This window comes from Tamandua tetradactyla, chromosome 4 (genome assembly GCF_023851605.1).
Source record: "Tamandua tetradactyla isolate mTamTet1 chromosome 4, mTamTet1.pri, whole genome shotgun sequence".
In the NCBI taxonomy this organism is placed as follows: domain Eukaryota; kingdom Metazoa; phylum Chordata; class Mammalia; order Pilosa; family Myrmecophagidae; genus Tamandua; species Tamandua tetradactyla.
Window position 1 is genome coordinate 53705702 of NC_135330.1, and position 18793 is coordinate 53724494.

The 18793-nt window shown below is 35.0% G+C and overlaps 1 protein-coding gene across 2 annotated transcripts in view; it reads left to right on the top strand.

Moving 5' to 3' along the window:
- Nucleotides 1-18793, top strand: part of CFHR5 (complement factor H related 5) — a 50936-nt gene that overhangs the window by 23493 nt on the left and 8650 nt on the right. For both annotated transcript variants that reach the window (XM_077157302.1, XM_077157303.1), the window contains one exon: nucleotides 3091-3267. In XM_077157302.1, the coding sequence (XP_077013417.1) occupies nucleotides 3091-3267 (177 nt within the window). The remainder of the gene's footprint in view (nucleotides 1-3090; nucleotides 3268-18793) is intronic.

Below are 18793 nucleotides of genomic sequence, written 5' to 3' on the forward strand. Positions count from 1 at the left end.
TCCACTCATGAAGAGGCATTACTAATTATGAGTACTAGCTGTACTTTACACTCTACATTTTAATTTTCCCATGTGTACACATGCATCCATGAAAAAAAGGAGGAAGTAGCTTATATGCTCTTTATCAAAATTTTTGTAAACAAACTTATTGTCTATTCACTGGCATGCAAAGTGCTTTATCCATCAGCATTATAATTTTGCTGTGGGGTGGTAGCCCACTTAAGAAAATACACTTTTTTTTTTTTGTAAGAAAGTACATTTTAAAGTTTCATTACCCTATTGACAATGGGTGTTATTTATTTTCGTCCTGGTATACGGGACAGTTTGACGTGCTTGACGTGCTTCCTACAGTTGATCCTTAAAAGTGAAATTACTGTGTCCTGAGGTCTGCTCAGTTCCAATTTTACAAACTGCTAAATATGCAAAGACACTACCTCTCTCTTTATCTCCATTTGATATTTTAATAATTTTGAATTAATGGGTCAATCAGATATTTTTTACATCATCATCAAAAAATGATCTCATATTTATGTAATTTGTTTACTTTCTGAGTAATAGGGATATTGAGTTTCTGTACAAATAGCTGTTGGTAGCTAATATTTTCTCTTCTGTGCAATGAACATTTTTCTATTATTTTATTTTCTTACTGTTTTAAGATATACTTAAGTTTTAAATGGAAGCCTTTCTTATTTGTATTGAAAATATTTTAAATTATATTTTGCTTTATTATAATGTGTTTATGATGTCATTTTCATTCTGAAGGTTTTGTTGTAGATCCATTTATAAATCTTTCTTTTTGTGTGCTTATGTGTTGTGTGTTTGTGAAAGTCTTGCTTCAAAATCCTTTCCTTTTTAAGTACATAAAGATAGTCCGTTCTTTTCAATATTATGATTTTTTTTTACCAATATCTACTTTTTTATCTCTTCCAGAGTTTTTCCGTGTATTAGAGTGCCTTTTTTTCTTCCATATGGAAAACTGTATCAATGCCATTTAGTGAATTGTCTATCTTATTTCAACTAATATTTAACTTCATATGCCATTTATAAACATCTTATTTACTAATATATCTATTTCTGGATTATATTTTCTATTCCCTTAAACTATTTTGTCTATTCATTCTTATATTAATATGATGAAATTTTTATTATAGAATCCTTATTAATTATCAGAATTGCCTTTAAAATGTCCTAATATGTTGTCTTTTAAAATCAAGTTTCATAATAATTCCAATTCAGTTTTGACAGGGATTGTAAAAATGTATAAATTTGGCGAGAATTAGAATTTCACTGATATTGAATCTTCCACTGATATTGACTCTTCCTTCCATGAATATAATTCTGCTGTGTATTTATTCAGGTCTAATAATATACTTTTCCATGTGGTTTCATAAATTTATCATTGAAATTATTTTACATGGGTTTTCACCCCAGTTTCTTTGGGGCTAAATTAATATAATGAATGAGATCTTTTATTAATTTACATATTTAAATAGTTATTCTTTCCATATATAAGAATATACTTTAGTTGTGTATAGTGATTTTATTTCCAGCGACCTTGCTAAATTCCTTTATTAGTTCTAATATTGAATTTGGATACTTTATTTCTATAAGAAATTATAATATATTTTCTCTTATTTCATTGCTTTACCTCAGTTTTTACTTCAGCATGGTTTAGAAACAAGAAACAAAATAATAATGATGGGGCCCAAGTTCTATTAAGTTTTGTGTTTATCTTGTCTCCTTACGGAAAGTGTGGGAGACCAGTACTCAGGAACTAGGCTTTATCCCTGCTCTTTCTGTTGCCAAAATTCCCTTAACTCCCTCCCAAACTTTCTAATTAGTTTGTCTGTGTGTTTTTTCCATTCCAGGTTTTTATATCAGTCCACCAGGCTTTGTGCTTTGCTTCAGTTGAATTCTAACAGTCTGGGCTTTCAGCCCCAAAGCATCAGTATTTGCAAGGATTTTTTTCTGAGATCTGAAATTGTGGCTGCCTTTTACTTAGCTCCAGCGAAATGAATATTCTAAAGCCTTTAACATTAAGCTGTAAAGACGGGCAGACTCTGTGGCTGTTTTTCCAGAATCTAGACCAGACACCCTGAGCTCCTGGACTCCCGGTATACCAACTGTCTCACCCACTTCTGGAGATGAATACTATAGCTGTTGCACCCCATTTGGAGACAGCAGATAGGGTCACTGGTCATCAGTGATGACATACTGGGAGGAAATGTCTTCCACCTGTAGGGAGGCCTAGACTCTGTTAGAGGAAGGTGTGGATTCTGTATATTCATAATCATCAATCTTTGTGCAAGGGAGCACAGAAACCTCAACCACTTAGCACCACACATGATAACTTTAAGATAGAATTTGTTAGAGCACACATGGTGCTCCAGCCCTCGTTATCCCATCCTTTGACACACTAAGGAAAGGGGTCCATAATAATATACATCTTCATGGAAGAAATGGGACAGATCTAGCAAGGAAAACTCCCTAGACACAGAAAGGGCTGGTTAGAAATTGATGTTCTAAAGCTTCATGGTGTTATTAGTGGGCTCTTCCCTTGGACTTACTCTAACTTCCTGAGTCAGCTGTATGCCTGAAATGTGGGACTAATTGAAATTTAAGGAGCACTCAGATATGTCTGTCCTTACTAATACTATGCTTTCCAGAGGCTTACTCAGGCATCACCACTTTTATTTTTTTATTTAAATGTTTCAAAGATATTTATTTAGTAGAAAGCAATCATGTATGTACCTTTTCAGAGCCTTGAAAAATTGGGCTGACTGTAGTTCTTCTATAGGAGGGTCCAGCAGTCAAAACTTCTGAGTCAGAGGAGCCCATATTGCAATCCCACTTCCCAGAAGACCTTCTAACATATTCTTCTGTTACCTAAATATGGGATATTGTGTTTGTGTTTTGTCTTCTTTTTCATTTTTTTTTAGCAGCACTGCCTATTTTATGCAATAATATCAGAATAATTTGTGATAATGTTTAATAGTATCAAACATAGTTTTAATATGCTATTAATATTATATATTTTTATTGAGTTTCTGTTTAATATTAATATTGTGTAAATCTTTTCATTTTTTACAGCAACAAACCAACTTAAAGGGTGTAGATCTTCAAAGCTTTACACCGGAGTTATATTCAGATCATATCTGGCTGTAGTTCCTCATAACACCGTAACAAATTACAGATGTTTGGGGAAAAGCAAGTACATGCAAACAGTCTGCATAAATGGTAAATGGGATCCTGAACCAGACTGTAGAAGTAAGCTTCATTTTAAACCTTTTGTAGATCCTGTTGTTTCTTCACCAGAAAAATTCTTTTGAAATCAGTATGTTGTTTAATTAAATTATTTATTGTAACACATAATCTTTAAGCTAAAGGCTAAACTAAAAATACCTTAAACACTGTCTCCAGAGAAAAAAAAATTCCTTTAAAACACCTGGATTTCTGGTAAAGATGATGGAATAAAGTACTTTTTGCTCTTACATATAGTCTCTCAAACCCTAAAAGGAAAAGAAGAAAAGAACTGTAAAAACAGAATACAACTCAGTCATTAATGACATTAGAAAAAAGGGGAAACCCAAATTACATACTGTGAAGGATAACTGTCAGATATCGTCAATTCTGAAACAAGAGTAGAGAGCAGGTTGATAACCAAAATGGATCTGAACAAAAATCATTTCCCTAAAAATGTTTCACATTCCTCCAAGGCTTAGCTTCAAATAATTTAATTAGAATGAAATAATCACAAACAATAAAAAGTTATAAAGTAGAATACCATATTAGGTTAAAAATAAACTAGTATAATCTAATAAATTAGATATGGAGAACAAAGAGTGCTTACAGAAAAATGACAATAAAATAGAGAAAACAGACTGCAGACTTCTCATTAGCAACATAGGAAGCCAGAGGAAAACAAGTATCTGCAAAATGCTTAGAAAAAATAATTATAGACCCAAAACTCTAAGCATAACTTATCGTTCAATAATGAGTGCAAATTAATAAATTATCTGACATAGAAAAGACTGAGGGAACTTACCACTCAAAGTCACACTTTGAAATAAATAGTATAAAACATACATCAGGATGAAACATTAACTTGTAATGATAAAGTGTGATATTAGAGACTGTGAGAAAAAATAGTGGGAGTATATAGTTATAATTAAATAGGCATTGATTTAAAAAAGACAAGTGTTCCAGTTTGCTAACAGCCAGAATGCAATATACCAGAAATGGAATGGCTTTATAAAAAGGGGAATTTAGGGCGGGCCACAGTGGCTCAGCAGGCAGAGTGCTCACCTGCCAGCCAGAGGACCCGGGTTCGATTCTCCTTGCCTGCCCATGTAAAAATAAATAAATAAATAAAAATTAAAAAAAAGGGGGAATTTAATAAGTTATAAGTTTACAGTTCTAAGACCATGAAAATGTCCCAATTAAAGCAAGTCTATAGAAATGTCCAATATAAGGCATCCAGGTAAAGATATCTTTATTTTTCATGAAGGCTGATGAAGTTCAGAGTTTCTCTCTCAAGGGGAAAGACACATGGCGAACACGGTCAGGGTTTCTTTCTCATCTGGAAAGGCACATGGTGAAAATGGAGATGTCTGCTACCTTCCTCTCCAGGCCTCTTGCTTCATGAAGCTACCCTAGGGGTGTTCTTCTTCATCTCCAAAGGCTGCTGGTTGGTGGACTCTGTGGATCTCTCATCCTTCTGCCATTGTTCATTGTTCTGTGGCTCTCTCCCCATTCTCAAAAGGCTGCTGGCTGGTGGACTCTCTTCTTCATGGTGCTATGATGTTCTCTGGACTCTCAGGATCTCAAGCATTGTCTAAAATGTTCTTCTTTTATAGGATTTCAGAAATCTAATCAAGACCCACCTGGAATGGATGGAAACTCATCTCCACCTAATCAAGTATAATACCCATACTAGAATGAATCATCTCCATGGAGATAATCTAATTAAAGTTTCCAACATACAGTACTGAATAGGGATTAGAAGAAACAGCTGTCTTTACAAAATGAGATTAGGATTAAAACATGGCTTTTCTAAGGTACATAAATCATTTCAAACCAGCACAAGTTAACGAAAATTTGTTTAAAACAACATGAAATTATAAAAATTTATATCAGCATAAGGAAGAGAAATGTTCTGAGAGTTTAAAGAATTTTTAAATCTTCTATGTTCACCTAGAATATTAACTTCATTTACCAATTATCAGCATAAGGAAGAGAGATGTTCTGAGAGTTTAAAGAATTAAATCTTCTACGTTCACCTAGAATATTAACTTCATTTAGCAATTATTGTATGAAATTGAAGCTCACACAAATTTCAGACAATAAAGGCCAACAGATCACTTTCTAACACCACAAAGAAATAACAGTTTAAAAGTAACAATATAAAGTTATCTACTTCCCTACCCTTCCCTACCTTTTCCTCATTTTGTTAAGTAACTCACTTCCAGATACTAATAAATAAAAAAATAAATTAAATAAATAAAAACAATGATTTAAAATACTGAAAGCTATGTTTCAATTATGAGAACACATAGTTTAAAGTAATTCAGAACACAGGGGTAAGGAAAACATTGTACATATTTTAGAACCACACCTACTCTTTGAGGCCAAAGGAAGAAAGTTTTATTTTGTCTGGAACCTAAATTTTCTGTAACATATAATCTAACTCAATCTTTCTGTATAGATCATTGAACAACTGAAACATGGGGAGCCCAGAATAAGAATGAGGGTTTTTAATCTTGTATGGCTCAAGTTAATGCCTGAATACGTCCTAGAATATATTAAGAGGATAATAAAAAAGTATTGTAAAAGTCCCTTGAGGGTTGGGAGAAAAAACATGGAACTATTAAACTTTACCATCAGGGAATCCTCTGATACTGTGTCAAACATCAGGAACACCCAAATCAATAGGTCAAGACCTTGAACATGAGGCTTTCTCTTGTGAAGTTTATGTAGGTAGCGGAGAAGCTTAGCCTACCTATAGGTATGCCTAAGAGTTACTTCTTGAGGACCTCTTTTGTTGCTCAGATGTGGCCTGACTCTCTCTAAGCCCAACTCTACAAGTGAAACCATTGCCCTCCCCCTTACATGGGACAGGACACCTAGGGGTGAAGTCTCCCTGGCAGTGTGGGAGATACCTCCCAGGGATGAGTCTGGCCCTGGAACTGTGGGATCAACAATTGCATCCTGACCAAAAAGGATCAAAGAAATGTAGCTAATGAAGTATCAGTGGCTGAGAGATTTCAAGTAGAGTCGAGCGGCTGCTCTGGAGGTCACTCTTAGGCAAGCTTCAGTTAGACATTGCTACCTATCATAACTGCCAATCCCAAACCAAAATCATTCCATCCAATCATAAAGATTTTGGGGGAAAAATATACAAAGTTAAGTAGGAAATATATATATATACCATCTTAAAAACTAGGTCAAATGATACAAAATCCAGATGGTAGGGGGAAAGGACATAATAAAAGTTGAAGCAGAAGTGAATGAAATGTAATATGTTAAATAGTGCTGAAATACTGTTAAGTGATGTTCAATTCAATAAAATAATTAATAGTTTGAAAAACTTAATAAATAGGCTTGTCTAAACAACTCAACTCTAATCAAGAATAGTGGCTAGGTCCTAATATGCATTTTTACTATCTGTACAACCATAAAGTAGATGCAAATATAAATATGGGTGGAATCATATAAGAATACAATTTTTAAAAATAAATACGTTAAAAATGTAATTGAAAGGGAAAATACCATGGAGCATTTATGAATTCTTGATACAGTGCCATTTCTGGAGATCCTCTTGACAGGAGGTAATTTCCTTGACAAAGCTCCACCCTTCATGGATTTAGAGTCCATTCTTCTGTTGAAGATATCTTACTCCACCAGGTTGACCACTTATACGGGGCCCTTTTAAGACAACCCACAGCTAGCCCATTTCTGGGGGCTGCAATTCTAGTAAGAGACTGAGAGGATCACATGGTAGCCCATGACTACTATACTCTTGGATCTGTCCTATAACTACTTGTTGAAAAGTGCTTTGAAAACTATTGCTTTTTTCTTTCTCTGTTTTGTGTATATATATATTATATTATACAAAAAAAGGTTTAAAAAACTAGTGTGTAGGTGTTTCAGTAGACAGGTTTAGGAACAATTCCATGCACCATTAATTCCATTGGAAAAGTGCTATTCTGGAAGCTTTCAGCTTCACTTTGGCTTAAGTTGAATGGTAGTTCCTCTGTCCCCCATGGCCTATAGCATGCAGACAACCTTCTTTAAAGAAATCCTTACTATCCTTTCAAAACTCAATTATTTGCCTTGTTATACTTATAATAGCAGTTTTTTAAAAACTTTTTTTGTATAATATAATATATATATAAAATAGAGGAAGAAAGAAGCAATAGTTTTCAAAGCACTCTTCAACAAGTAGTTACAGGACAGATCCCAGAGTATGGTAGTCATGGGCTACCATACGATCCTCTCTGATTTTTCCTTCTAGCTGCCTCAGAATACAAGAGGCTAGATGGACTAAATATTTTTTTATCATCACAATCAACCTTTTTTTCTTTTCTGTGAAAAATAACATACATACAAAAATACAATAAATTTCAAAGCACAGTACAACAATTACTTGTAAGATTTCAGAGTTTGGTATGGGTTACAATTCCACAATTCTAGGTTTTTAATTCTAGCTGCTGTAAGAAACTGGAGACTAAAAGAGATACCAATTTAATGATTCAGCAATCATATTCATTTGTTAACTCCTACCTTCTCTGTATAACTCCACCATCACCTTTGATCTTTCTATCCCACACTTTAGAGGTATTGGGACTATCAGCTATTCTAACTTTTTCATGTTGGAAGGGGATCTCAATTGTATGGAGTAAGGAGATGGAACTAGCTGATGTTCTGGAGAGGCTGGGCCCTCTAGGTTTCAGCACTTATCTGGTCCAAGAACCCATTTAGAGGTTGCAAGCTTCTGGAAAGTTACACTAGTGCATGGAAACTTTGTAGAAGATATTGCTCTAGGTGTGCTTTAGGATTGGCTGGAATGTTTTGGTTGGGGGTTGGCAAGTTATGATAGGTAACAATGTCTAACTGAAGCTTCCATAACAGTGACCTCCAGAGTAGCCTCTCAACTCTATTAGAACTCTCTCGGCCACTGATACTTTATTAATTACACTTATTTTCCCCCTTTTGGTCAGGATGGTATTATTGATCCCACAGTGCCAGGTCTAGATTCATCCCTGGGAGGTATCTCCCACACTGCCAGGGAGACTTTCATCCCTGGATGTCAGATCTCACGTAGAGGGAAGGGCAGTGGTTTCACTTGTAGAGTTGGGCTTAGAGAGAGTGGGGCCACATCTGAGCAACAAAAGAGGTCCTCAAGAAGTAACTCTTAGGCATACCTATAGGTAGGCTAAGCTTCTCTGCTACCTACATAAACTTCACAAGTGTAAGCCTCACTTCACGTTCAAGGGCTTGACCTATTGATTTGGGTGTCCCTGATGCTTGACATAGTATTGGAGGATTCCCTGATGATAAAGTTTAATAGTTCCATATTTTTTTCTCCCATCCCTCAAGGGACTTTTACAATACTTTTTTATTATCTTCTTAATATATTCTTGGAAGTATCGAGGCATTAACATAAGCTATACAGGACTAAAAGCCCTCATTTTTATTCTGGGCTCCCTGTGTTTCAATTGTTCAACGAGCTATACAGAAAGAATGGGTTATATTATGTGCTACAGAAAATTTAGATTCCAGACAAAATAAAGCTTTCTTACTTTGGACTCAAAGAGTAGATGTGGTTTGAAACATAGATAATGTCTTCCTTACCCCTGTGTTCTGAATTACTTTAATCCCAACCTGATCGTCTTCATTCTTTTCTCTAAATACCAGGTTATCGATATATAAAACAGCCTGTCAAAATCCAGAAATATAATACCCTTGTGTACTAAGTATGTCTGCTATAAAAGCTTGCAATCTAGGCCTTGTTTTCTTATAAACATTTCTAAAGGAGACCATATAATAATTGTTCTTTCATTTCTGGCTTATTTTGCCTCACCAAATGTTCCGCAGTTTCATTCACATTGATGCATGCCTCATGACTTCATTCCTTTTTGTAGCAGCACAATATTTGATCATATGTATACACCATGGTTCACCAATCTACTTCTCAGTCAGTATATCCTTCAGCAAACTGCATTCATTGGGCATCGTGTATAATGCTCAAAGCCCACAGTCTATCAACACTCTCAATTTTAAATAATTTCATTGTTCCCAAGAGAAAGATAACCAATAAACGCATCCTCAACAAATAGGAAATCTAAACCTCCCCTTAACTCTTCTCCTTTCCCCCATTATTTGCCCCTGTTGTTGCTGTGGTATTGCAGATATTTTCCTGTTAAACATAACCCATAGCATGCATTAGCAGTTTTCCCTGTACCCTGGACTTAAATACTCTTTTTCCAAGGATCTTACCTTTAAAGTAGTTTTTGCAAGAACTAATTTATATTTGTGGTGTAATCAGTGGGACACATGGGCCTATATGACCCCTTTCAATCTTGTCCACCTTCAATATGGTAATATTACTTATAGATCCACTAGAGAACTGCCTTCCTTTCTATCTATTCCCTTACATTTGAGTTCAACCTCATTAGCTAACCGTTCACCCATCTCCAGATTCTACCTGTCCCTAAGTCCCCTGTATTCTGTATTATAAGCCTCTGATTTTACCTTTACCAAGGTTATAAAAGTGGATCCAAACATTATCTATCCTTTTGTGTCTGGTTTATTTCACTCAGCATTATGTCCTCAAGGCTCATCCATCTTGTCATGTGCTTTAATACATCATTTCATCTTTTTGCTGTATAATATTCCATCATGTGTATATACCACATTTTGTTAATCCACTCAGTTTTTCATTGGCATTTGGATTATTTCCATCTTTTGGTGATTGTGAATAATGCTACTGTGAACATCGGTGTGCAAATGTCTGTTTGTGTTACAACTTTCAACTCTTCTGGGAATACACCAAGTAGTGCTATTGCTGGGTCATATGGCAACTTAAAGAACAGCCAAACAGTCATCCATAATGGCTGTACCATTATACATTTCCCTCAGCAGTCCTATGTGTACCAATTTCTCCACATCCTCTCTAACATTTATAGTTTCTTTTTTGTTTAATAGCAGCCATTCTTATAGATGTGAGGTGGTATCTCATTATAGTCTTGACCTGTATTTCCCTTAAAGCTAATGAAAATGAACATCTTTTCATTTGCTGTGAGCCATCAGTATCTGCTCTTCAGAAAAAAGGTCTATTCTTATCTTTAGCCCACTTTATAATTGGGTTGTTTTGATGTTGAGTTGTATGATTTCTTTATGTATACAGGATATCAAACCTTTGTCCGATGTGTGATTTCCAAACATTTTTTCCCATTGAGTTGATTGGTTCTTCACCTTTCTGACAAAAGTCTTTTTAGGTGCAGATGCATTTGATCTTGAGGAGTTCCCATTTATCTATTTTTTCTTTTATTGCTTTCTTTTATTGCAAGTAATAGAAAGCTGCCTCCTATTACTTGGTCTTGAAGATATTTCCCTACATTTTCTTCTAGAAGCTTTATGGTACTAGTTCTTATATGTAGGTGTTTGATTCACTTTGAGTTAATTTTTGTATAGGGTGTAAAGAAAAGCCCTCTTTCATTCTTTCAGCCATTGATATCCAGTTCTCCCATGCCAATTTATTGAAAAGACAATTTTGTCCCAGTTCAGAGGATTTGGGGGCCTTGTCAAAAATCAGTGACCATAAATTTGGTGGTCTATTTCTGCACTCTCAATTTGATTCCATCGGTCAACACTTCGATGTTTGTGCCAGTACCATTCTGTTTGACCACTGTGTCTTATAATAAATTTTAAAGTCAGGAAATGTTAATCCTCCCACTTCATTCTTCTTTTTTTAGGGTGCTTTTCACTATTTGGGGTCTCTTTCCCTTTCAGATGAATTTGGTAACTAGCTTTTCCATGTCTTCAAATTAGGTTGTTGAAGTTTTGATTGGTGCTATGTGGAATCTGTAGATCAACTTGGGTTGAATGACTTCTTAGATATATTTAACCTTCCTATCCATGAGCAGGGAGCATCTTTCCATATATTTAGACTTTCTTTTAGCAATGTTATGTAGTTTTCTGTGAACAAGTCCTTTACATTGCTAGTTAAGTTCATTCCTAAGAACTTAATTCTTTAGTTTTTGAATAGAACTTTTTCCTTAATTATAACTCCTCAAGTTAGATCACTGCTTCTGTATAGAATGTTACTAATTTTTGCACTTTAATTTTATATCCTGCCATTTTGCTGAATTTGTTTATTAGCTCAAGTAACTTTTTGTAGATTTCTCAAGATTTTCCAACCGTAGTGTCATGTCATCTGCAGATAACGACAACTTTACTTCTTCCTTTCCAGTTTGTGTGCCTTTGATTTCTTTGTCCTGCCTGATTGCTCTAGCTAGAACTTCTAGTACAATGTTGAATAATAGTAGTGACAGTGGGCTTCCCTATCTTGTTCCTGATCTTAGAGGGTAGCTATCAGTCTCTCTATTGAAGACAATGCTGGCTATTGGTTTTTCATATATGTCCTTTATCATATTGAGGAAGTTACCTTGATTCCTATCTTTTCTGGGGTGTTTTTATCAGAAAATGGTGTTGAATTTTGCTGAATGCTTTTTCAGCATCAATTGAGATGATCATGTGATTTTTCCTTTTTTTATTTTTTAATATGCAGTATTACATTAATTGATTTTCTTGTGTTGAACCATCTGGCATTTTTGGAATAAACCCCACTTGGTTGTGGTGTATAATTCTTTTAATGTGTCGTTGGATTCAATTTGCTAGTATTTTTTTTGATAAATTTGCATCTCTGTTCATTAGGGCAATTGGCCAGTAATTTTCTTTTCTTGTAGCATCTTCGCCTGGTTTTGGTATTAAAATGATACTAGCTTCATAAAATCAGTTAGGTAGTGTTCCTTTTTCCTCAACTTTTTGGAAAAGTTTGAGCAGGATTAATGTTAGTTCTTTTGGGAATGTTTGATAAAATTCTCCTGTGAAACCAACTGGCCCTGGGCTGTTCTTTGTAGGAAGATTTTGGATGACTGATTGAATCTCTTTACTTGTGATTGGTTTGCTGAGATCCTCTATTTCTTCCTGAGTCAGTGTATCTTATTTGTATGTTTCCAGGAATTTGTTCATTTTATCTAAGTTTTCTAGTTTATTGGCTTATAGCTGTTCATAGTATCCTCTTACGATTTCTTTTATTTCTTCAGGATCTGTGGTAACACACTCCTTCTTATTTCTGATTTTGTTTATTTGCATCCTCTCTTTTTTATTTCTTTGTCAGTCTTGCTGGTGGACCATCAATTTTATTGATTTCTCAAAGAACCAACTTTTGGTTTCGATTCCTTCTATTGTTCTTTTGTTCTCACATTCATTTAAGTCTGCTTTAATCTTTGTTATTTCTCTTCTTCTATTTGCTTTGGGGTTTCTTTGCTGTTCTTTCTCAAGTTCCTCCAGGTTTGCTGTTAAGTCCTCGATTTTTGCTCTTTCTTGTTTTTTGAATATAGGCATTTAGGGCAATAAATTTCCCTCTCAGCACAGCCTTTGCTGCATCCCATATGTTCTGATATGTTGTATTCTCATTTTCATTCATCTCCAGATAGCTACCTCTTTCTCTAACAATTTCTTTTTTGCTCCACTTATTGTTTAAGAGTGTGTTTCTTAAATCTCCATATATGTTAACATTCTTGTTCTTTGGTGGTTATTGATATCCAACTTCACTCCACTGTGATCAGAGAAAGTGATTTGAATAATTTCAATGTTTTTAAATTTATAAAGTCCTGTTTTGTGTCCCAGCATATGATCTATCCTCGAAAATGTTCCATAAGCACTAGAGAAGAATGTATATCCAGCTGTTTTGGGATGCACTGATCCATATATGTCTGTTAGGTCTAATTCATTTAACAAGTTCTTTAACTTCTCTATTTCCTTGTTGATCTTGTGTCTGGTTGTTCTATATACAGGGGAGAGTGGTGTATTGAAGACTCCTACTATTATTGTTGAAACGTCTATTGCTTCCCCCAGTTTTTATGATGCTTGTTCATGTAGTTTGGAGCTCCTTGATTTGGAGCATAAATTTTGATGAGTGCTATTTTTTCTTGGTGAATTGTTCATTTAATTAATATATAGTGCCCTTCTTTGTCTCTTATGGATGTCTTTACATTTAAAGTCTATTTTGTCTGAGCAGATATAAATAGCTGCTCCTACTTTCTTTTGGTTACAACTTGCATGGAAAATCTCTTTCTATCTTTTCATTTTCAATCTATTTGTATCCTTATGTCTAAGATGAGTATCTTGTAAGCAGCACATAGCTGGATTATATTTCTTAACCCATTCGGCCTATCTGTATCTTTTAATTGGTAAGTTTAGTCTGTTAACATTCAGGGTTGACAAAATTAAAAAAATTATTTCTGAAAAGGCATTTCTTGAATCGACCATCTTTTCTTTTGAATTTTATTTGTCAGATCTATATATTCTTTTCCCTCTATCTCTTTTTGTCCTTTAAGTGACCCTTACTGGTACTCATCAATTCTGTGCCCTCTGCCAGACCTCCCTTTCCTGTTTTTTGTTTCTTATTTTTCAGTCAGCAGTACTCTCTTTAGAATTTCTTGTAAGGCCAGTCTCTTGTTGACTAACTCTTTCAGAATTTGTTTTTCTGTGAAATTTTTAATCTCTCCCTCAGTTTTGAAGGATTCTTGGCTGGAAGTCTTTCTCTTTCAGGATCTTAAATATATCATACCACTGCTTTCTCACCTCCATGGTGCTAGTTGAGTAGTCTGAACTCAGTCTTGTATGGTTTCCCTTGTATGTGGTAGATTGTTTTTCTCTTGTCACTTTCTGGATTTTATGCTTCTCTTCCACATTTGACAGACTGATTAGTACATGTCTTGGGGAAGGCCTATTTGAATTTATTCTATTTGGAGTTCATTGAGCTTCTTTGGCTTGTATATTTATCTCCTTTATAAGAGTTGGGAAATTTTCCCCCATTACATCCTCAACTAATCTTTCTAGACCTTTACCCTTCTCTTCTCCTTCAGGGACACCAATGATTCTCATATTTGTGTGCTTTGTTTTGTTCATCTTTTCCCTGAGATCCAATTCAAGTTTTTCCATCTTTTTTGCCATTTGCTGTTTTGAATATTCAAAATCAGTTATCCTGGGGGTGGGCCATGGTGGCTCAGCAGACAGAGCTCTCACCTGCCATGCCAGAGACCCAGGTAGATTCCTGGTGCCTGCCCATTAAAAAAAAAATAGTTATCCTGCCCTCTAATTCACTTATTCTTTCTTTCGCCACTTCAAATCTGTTGTTGTGTGTCTCTAGTATGTTCTTCATTTGATCTACAGCATCTTTAATCTTTGTGATACCTGCTATTTTTGTATTTATTCCTTCGAATTCCTCTTTATGCTCTTTTAATTTCTTCTTGATCTGCTTTATGTCATTAGCCATCCCAATTATTTTATTTAGTAAAGTTATATGAACAATTTTTGATTAGTTGTTCCAATGTCTGTGTCTCCTCTGGTGTTTTAATTTGGTCATTAGGTTGGGTTATATCTGTCTGCATTGTGATATATTTAGTGATCTTCTGTTGTTTACATCGCATGTAAATATCTTCATTGATTGACTTTGGAAGTTGATTTCCTTCAGTAGTCTAAGGCCTTGTGTTTGCGGGATGGGTGTGTAGCAGGATTCAGGGCATGGGGTGGGGCACAACAGGTCGGTGATGCACTGCTGGGCACGTATAGGCACAGGTTGTGCTGGGATGCTAAGCTGGTACCTGTGAACATGGGCACCCAGTGGTAGCGGAGGATGTGGCTATGTGGGTGCACAGGTCTGGGGGGAATAACCCAGGTGTACAGTAGTCTAAGGCAAGGTGCCCTTTGTGCACATGCGCAGAGCTAGGGCGGTGGGATGGCATTAGGCCTACCTGGGCTGGGGACGGATGTGGCCTGTGCAGGTCAGTGCTTTCTCAAAGCTGGGGGGTGTGTCTGGGATCCGTGTGCATGCGCGTATCTGGGAGCGCTGTTAACTGAGGTACCATGTGCAGAATTCAGTGGGGGAGCCTGTAAGGGCTGGGAGCGGGTGCAGCCTGGGTATGGAGGTAAGCACCTGCGGCCTTTGTGTGCCGGCAACCGCTTGCAGGAGGTGGGGACAGGGAAGTACAGCTTGGGAGGGGTGAGGCGATACTAGGCTTGCACAGGAGAGGTTGGTTGGGCTGCGGGTTGGGGGTGGGTATGTGCGTGAAGGGTTGGTGGGGTGAGGGCACTTGGAGTGTGGGGAGGGGAGGCGGGTGACAGAGTTCAGGAGCGTGGGGTGTGGGTTGAGTTGCAGATCATGGGGCTGCGCTGGTGAGGGTAGCGTATTCAAGGAACACGGCTTGCCTTACTTCCTGGTCCCTGTCTCCCCATCCATGCACTCCTGGGCTTCCTTATAATAGTCATTTACCGCTACAAGAACATGTTTTATAATCTTTTGACATGTTTTTATAGATTATTCAGCATCCCATTTTAACTCTTAGAATAATTGAATCTGGGGGGACCAAGTAAAGCACCATAAAAATTCTTTTTTTTTAAAAATTTTTTTTGGTGAATAGGCCAGGAATTGAACCTGGGTTTCCCACATGACAGACAAGCATTCTACCATTGAACCACCCATGCACCCCAAAATTCTCTGTTTTGTGTATCCACAAACATAAATGATTCTCAAAACATAATATTTCATGAGATAAGCAAGTTGATGCATGATCAGCTAAAGTATAGCACCTATGTAAACTAAAAAAATAAATTCACAGACATTAAAAATATATTAAACATGCCCTCCCATGTATGTATTTAGAAGAGAAAATAGAACTGGAATCATACACAGTTAATATGGTAGAAGAAAATAATGAGACTGAATATGCCATAAGAGCACTTTATTTTGGCTACAAAATTTAGTTTTTCTTTAAAAATAAATCAGAAGCTAACATGATTTTCAGCCAAACAAGCAAGAAAAATCAAGATAAACTACAGAACATAAGCTTTTACAAATTCCATCAAAGATCTGAAGACATGAAGAAAAGTGATGACTGACATTCCAGAAAGCAATGACTGTCCAGGGAAAAAAGATTGAGTATCATGACTGCTTTCATCCTTCTTGGAACAGTGGAAAGATAAGGAATTTACCAGAAACATGGATATAAAAAAAAAAGTTGGAAATTTTTCAAAACTTTTGAAGGTTGTAGGAAGGCTAATTTGGCTGTTAGATTTTCTAAGAGCTCCAGAAACAGAGCATCTGTACCTTCCTGCCAATCTTTTTCAAAGAACCTGTGGAAATGAAGTTAGGGGAGACAAACCGAAAGCATCTAAGAACTCACATATAAATCCCTACTAAGTGGAAGCTTCTGGTGATATCTTCAAATCATTTGAAACATCTGGTGAATTCAGTACAAACGAAGCTACAAGAAAAATTAGGATCAGTTCACTTGCAGATAGGAGTGACAGCTGCATAGCCTAGGAACCTAATAAGAGGACATACCCTTATCTGGAATTGATATTACACCTCAGTCTCAACAGTTCTTTTACCACAATAACTAATGTTCAGTCAAAATTATAAGATATGTTAGGGCACATAAAAATATGGCCATTGGTAAAAAGGAGAATAGACACTAGAACAAGACTCAAAGATGACCCAGATATTAGAAATATGAAATTAAGACTTTTAAAATATTTATGAGAATACAGGGATATAGTGAAAAGTTGGAAAACATGCATGAAGATATGGAAAATTTTAACAGAAGTATGTTAACTATAAAAAAAGAGCAAAGTGGCAAAGTTAGAAATTTAAATATTAAATATTAGGAAAAGTTTTGGGGAGACTTGTCAGCAGACTGGACACAGCAGAGGAAAGAATCAATGAAGAAGAAAACAGATTGATGGAAAGAATCCAAACTAAAATAAATAAAGAAAAATGCATGAAGAAATTTGGAATTAATAGACAGATCATGCAAGATCTTTCAGAAAATATCTAAAACTCTAGAATATCAGTAACTATGGTCCCAAAACAAGAAAAGAGTTGGAAAGAGCAAAAAGAGTATTTGAAATAATAATGACAATTTTTATTTCTGTAGTTAGATAGATAGAGTTCATGATTTTGGACACCCAAAATTGTGCTAAAAATCAGAATGATGATTATTTGTGAACTGGGGAAACTGGGAAGAAGTAAGAGCAATATATAAAATAATAACATATTAATAACATATATTCTTGCAATTAAAAGTTGGCTCAACATTCAAATATCAATTAATGTTTTTTACTAGATTAACAAAATTTAGGATGAAAAATAAAAACCATGATGACCTCACTAGAGACTGAAAAAGCATGTAATAATTTTAACACCCATTCATGATAAAAATTCTCAGGAATTAGGAAAAAAGAAAAATTTGTTCATCTTTAAGTGTTATCATGAAAACCAAACCCTAAATTTAGCATCACATCCACTAGTGTGGTGAATTGAACAGGAGACATTATTAATATGCATGTCAATTTATTTCCTTATACTAACAACAAATAATTGGCAGGTGAATTTTTTAAATAAATACCATTTGCAAAATATCAAATGCTTAGAAATAAATTTGACAAAATATATGCAAACCCTCTCTGAAAACTATAAAATTGTGAAGAAAAATTAAAAAAGGACTGAAATAAATCAAGGATGTCACATGTTAATGTATTACAAGAAAATATTTTCAATTTATTTCTCCCCAAACATATCTGCATATTAGATGTCATCTCAATCAAAGTCACAGAAGGCTTTTTATAGACTGGATAAACTAATTCTAAATTTTATTGAGAATGCGAAGGTCCTAGAATAGCCAAAATAATGTAGAAAAATAACAACAAAGCTAGAAGAACTAGACCACTTGATTTTAAAACTCTATAAAGCTACAGTTATCAAGACAGTGTGGTATTGGTTAAGGTTAAACAAGTAGATCAACAGAACAAATTATATAGTCCAAAACACACTCACACATATAAACTCAAATTGGGTTTCACAAAGACAAATAAATGAATTTGCAGCAATTAGATATATGTATATATATATATATATATAACTATATCCTTATTTCATACTATGCACAAAAACAAATTTTATGGGGATCATATATCTAAGATAAAAAGAAAACAACAAAACTTCTAGAAGAAAACATAGGAAAATATTTTCATGATCTTGGGAGATTAGATACATAGATGGATGGATAAATATCAAGTTAATACAAGCAGTAAGCATAAGATAAAAGATATATAAAATTTGCTTCACTAAAATTAAAATTTTTTGACAATATCAATAGAGTGAAAAGGCAAGCTACAAACTGGGAAAAGATATTTGCAATATATATATTACTCAAAGGACTCATATCCAGGACACATAAAGAGTACCTTCAAACCTTTAATCAATATGAAAGGACAAACATCCCAAATTAAAATGTTTAAAGGGCTTGAATAGGCATTTTTAAAATGTATATTCAAATAGTCTATATGAAAATATGTATGTTATACCTTAACAAAAAGTAAAACAATAAAAAAGCAAATTAAAAACTGAATAAGAGGAAAAAAGTAATGAAAATTGTTAGGTATTTCATCAATAGCTTTCAAGTAATCCTCCAATATGAAACAGAAAAATGAAAAGAAACAAATT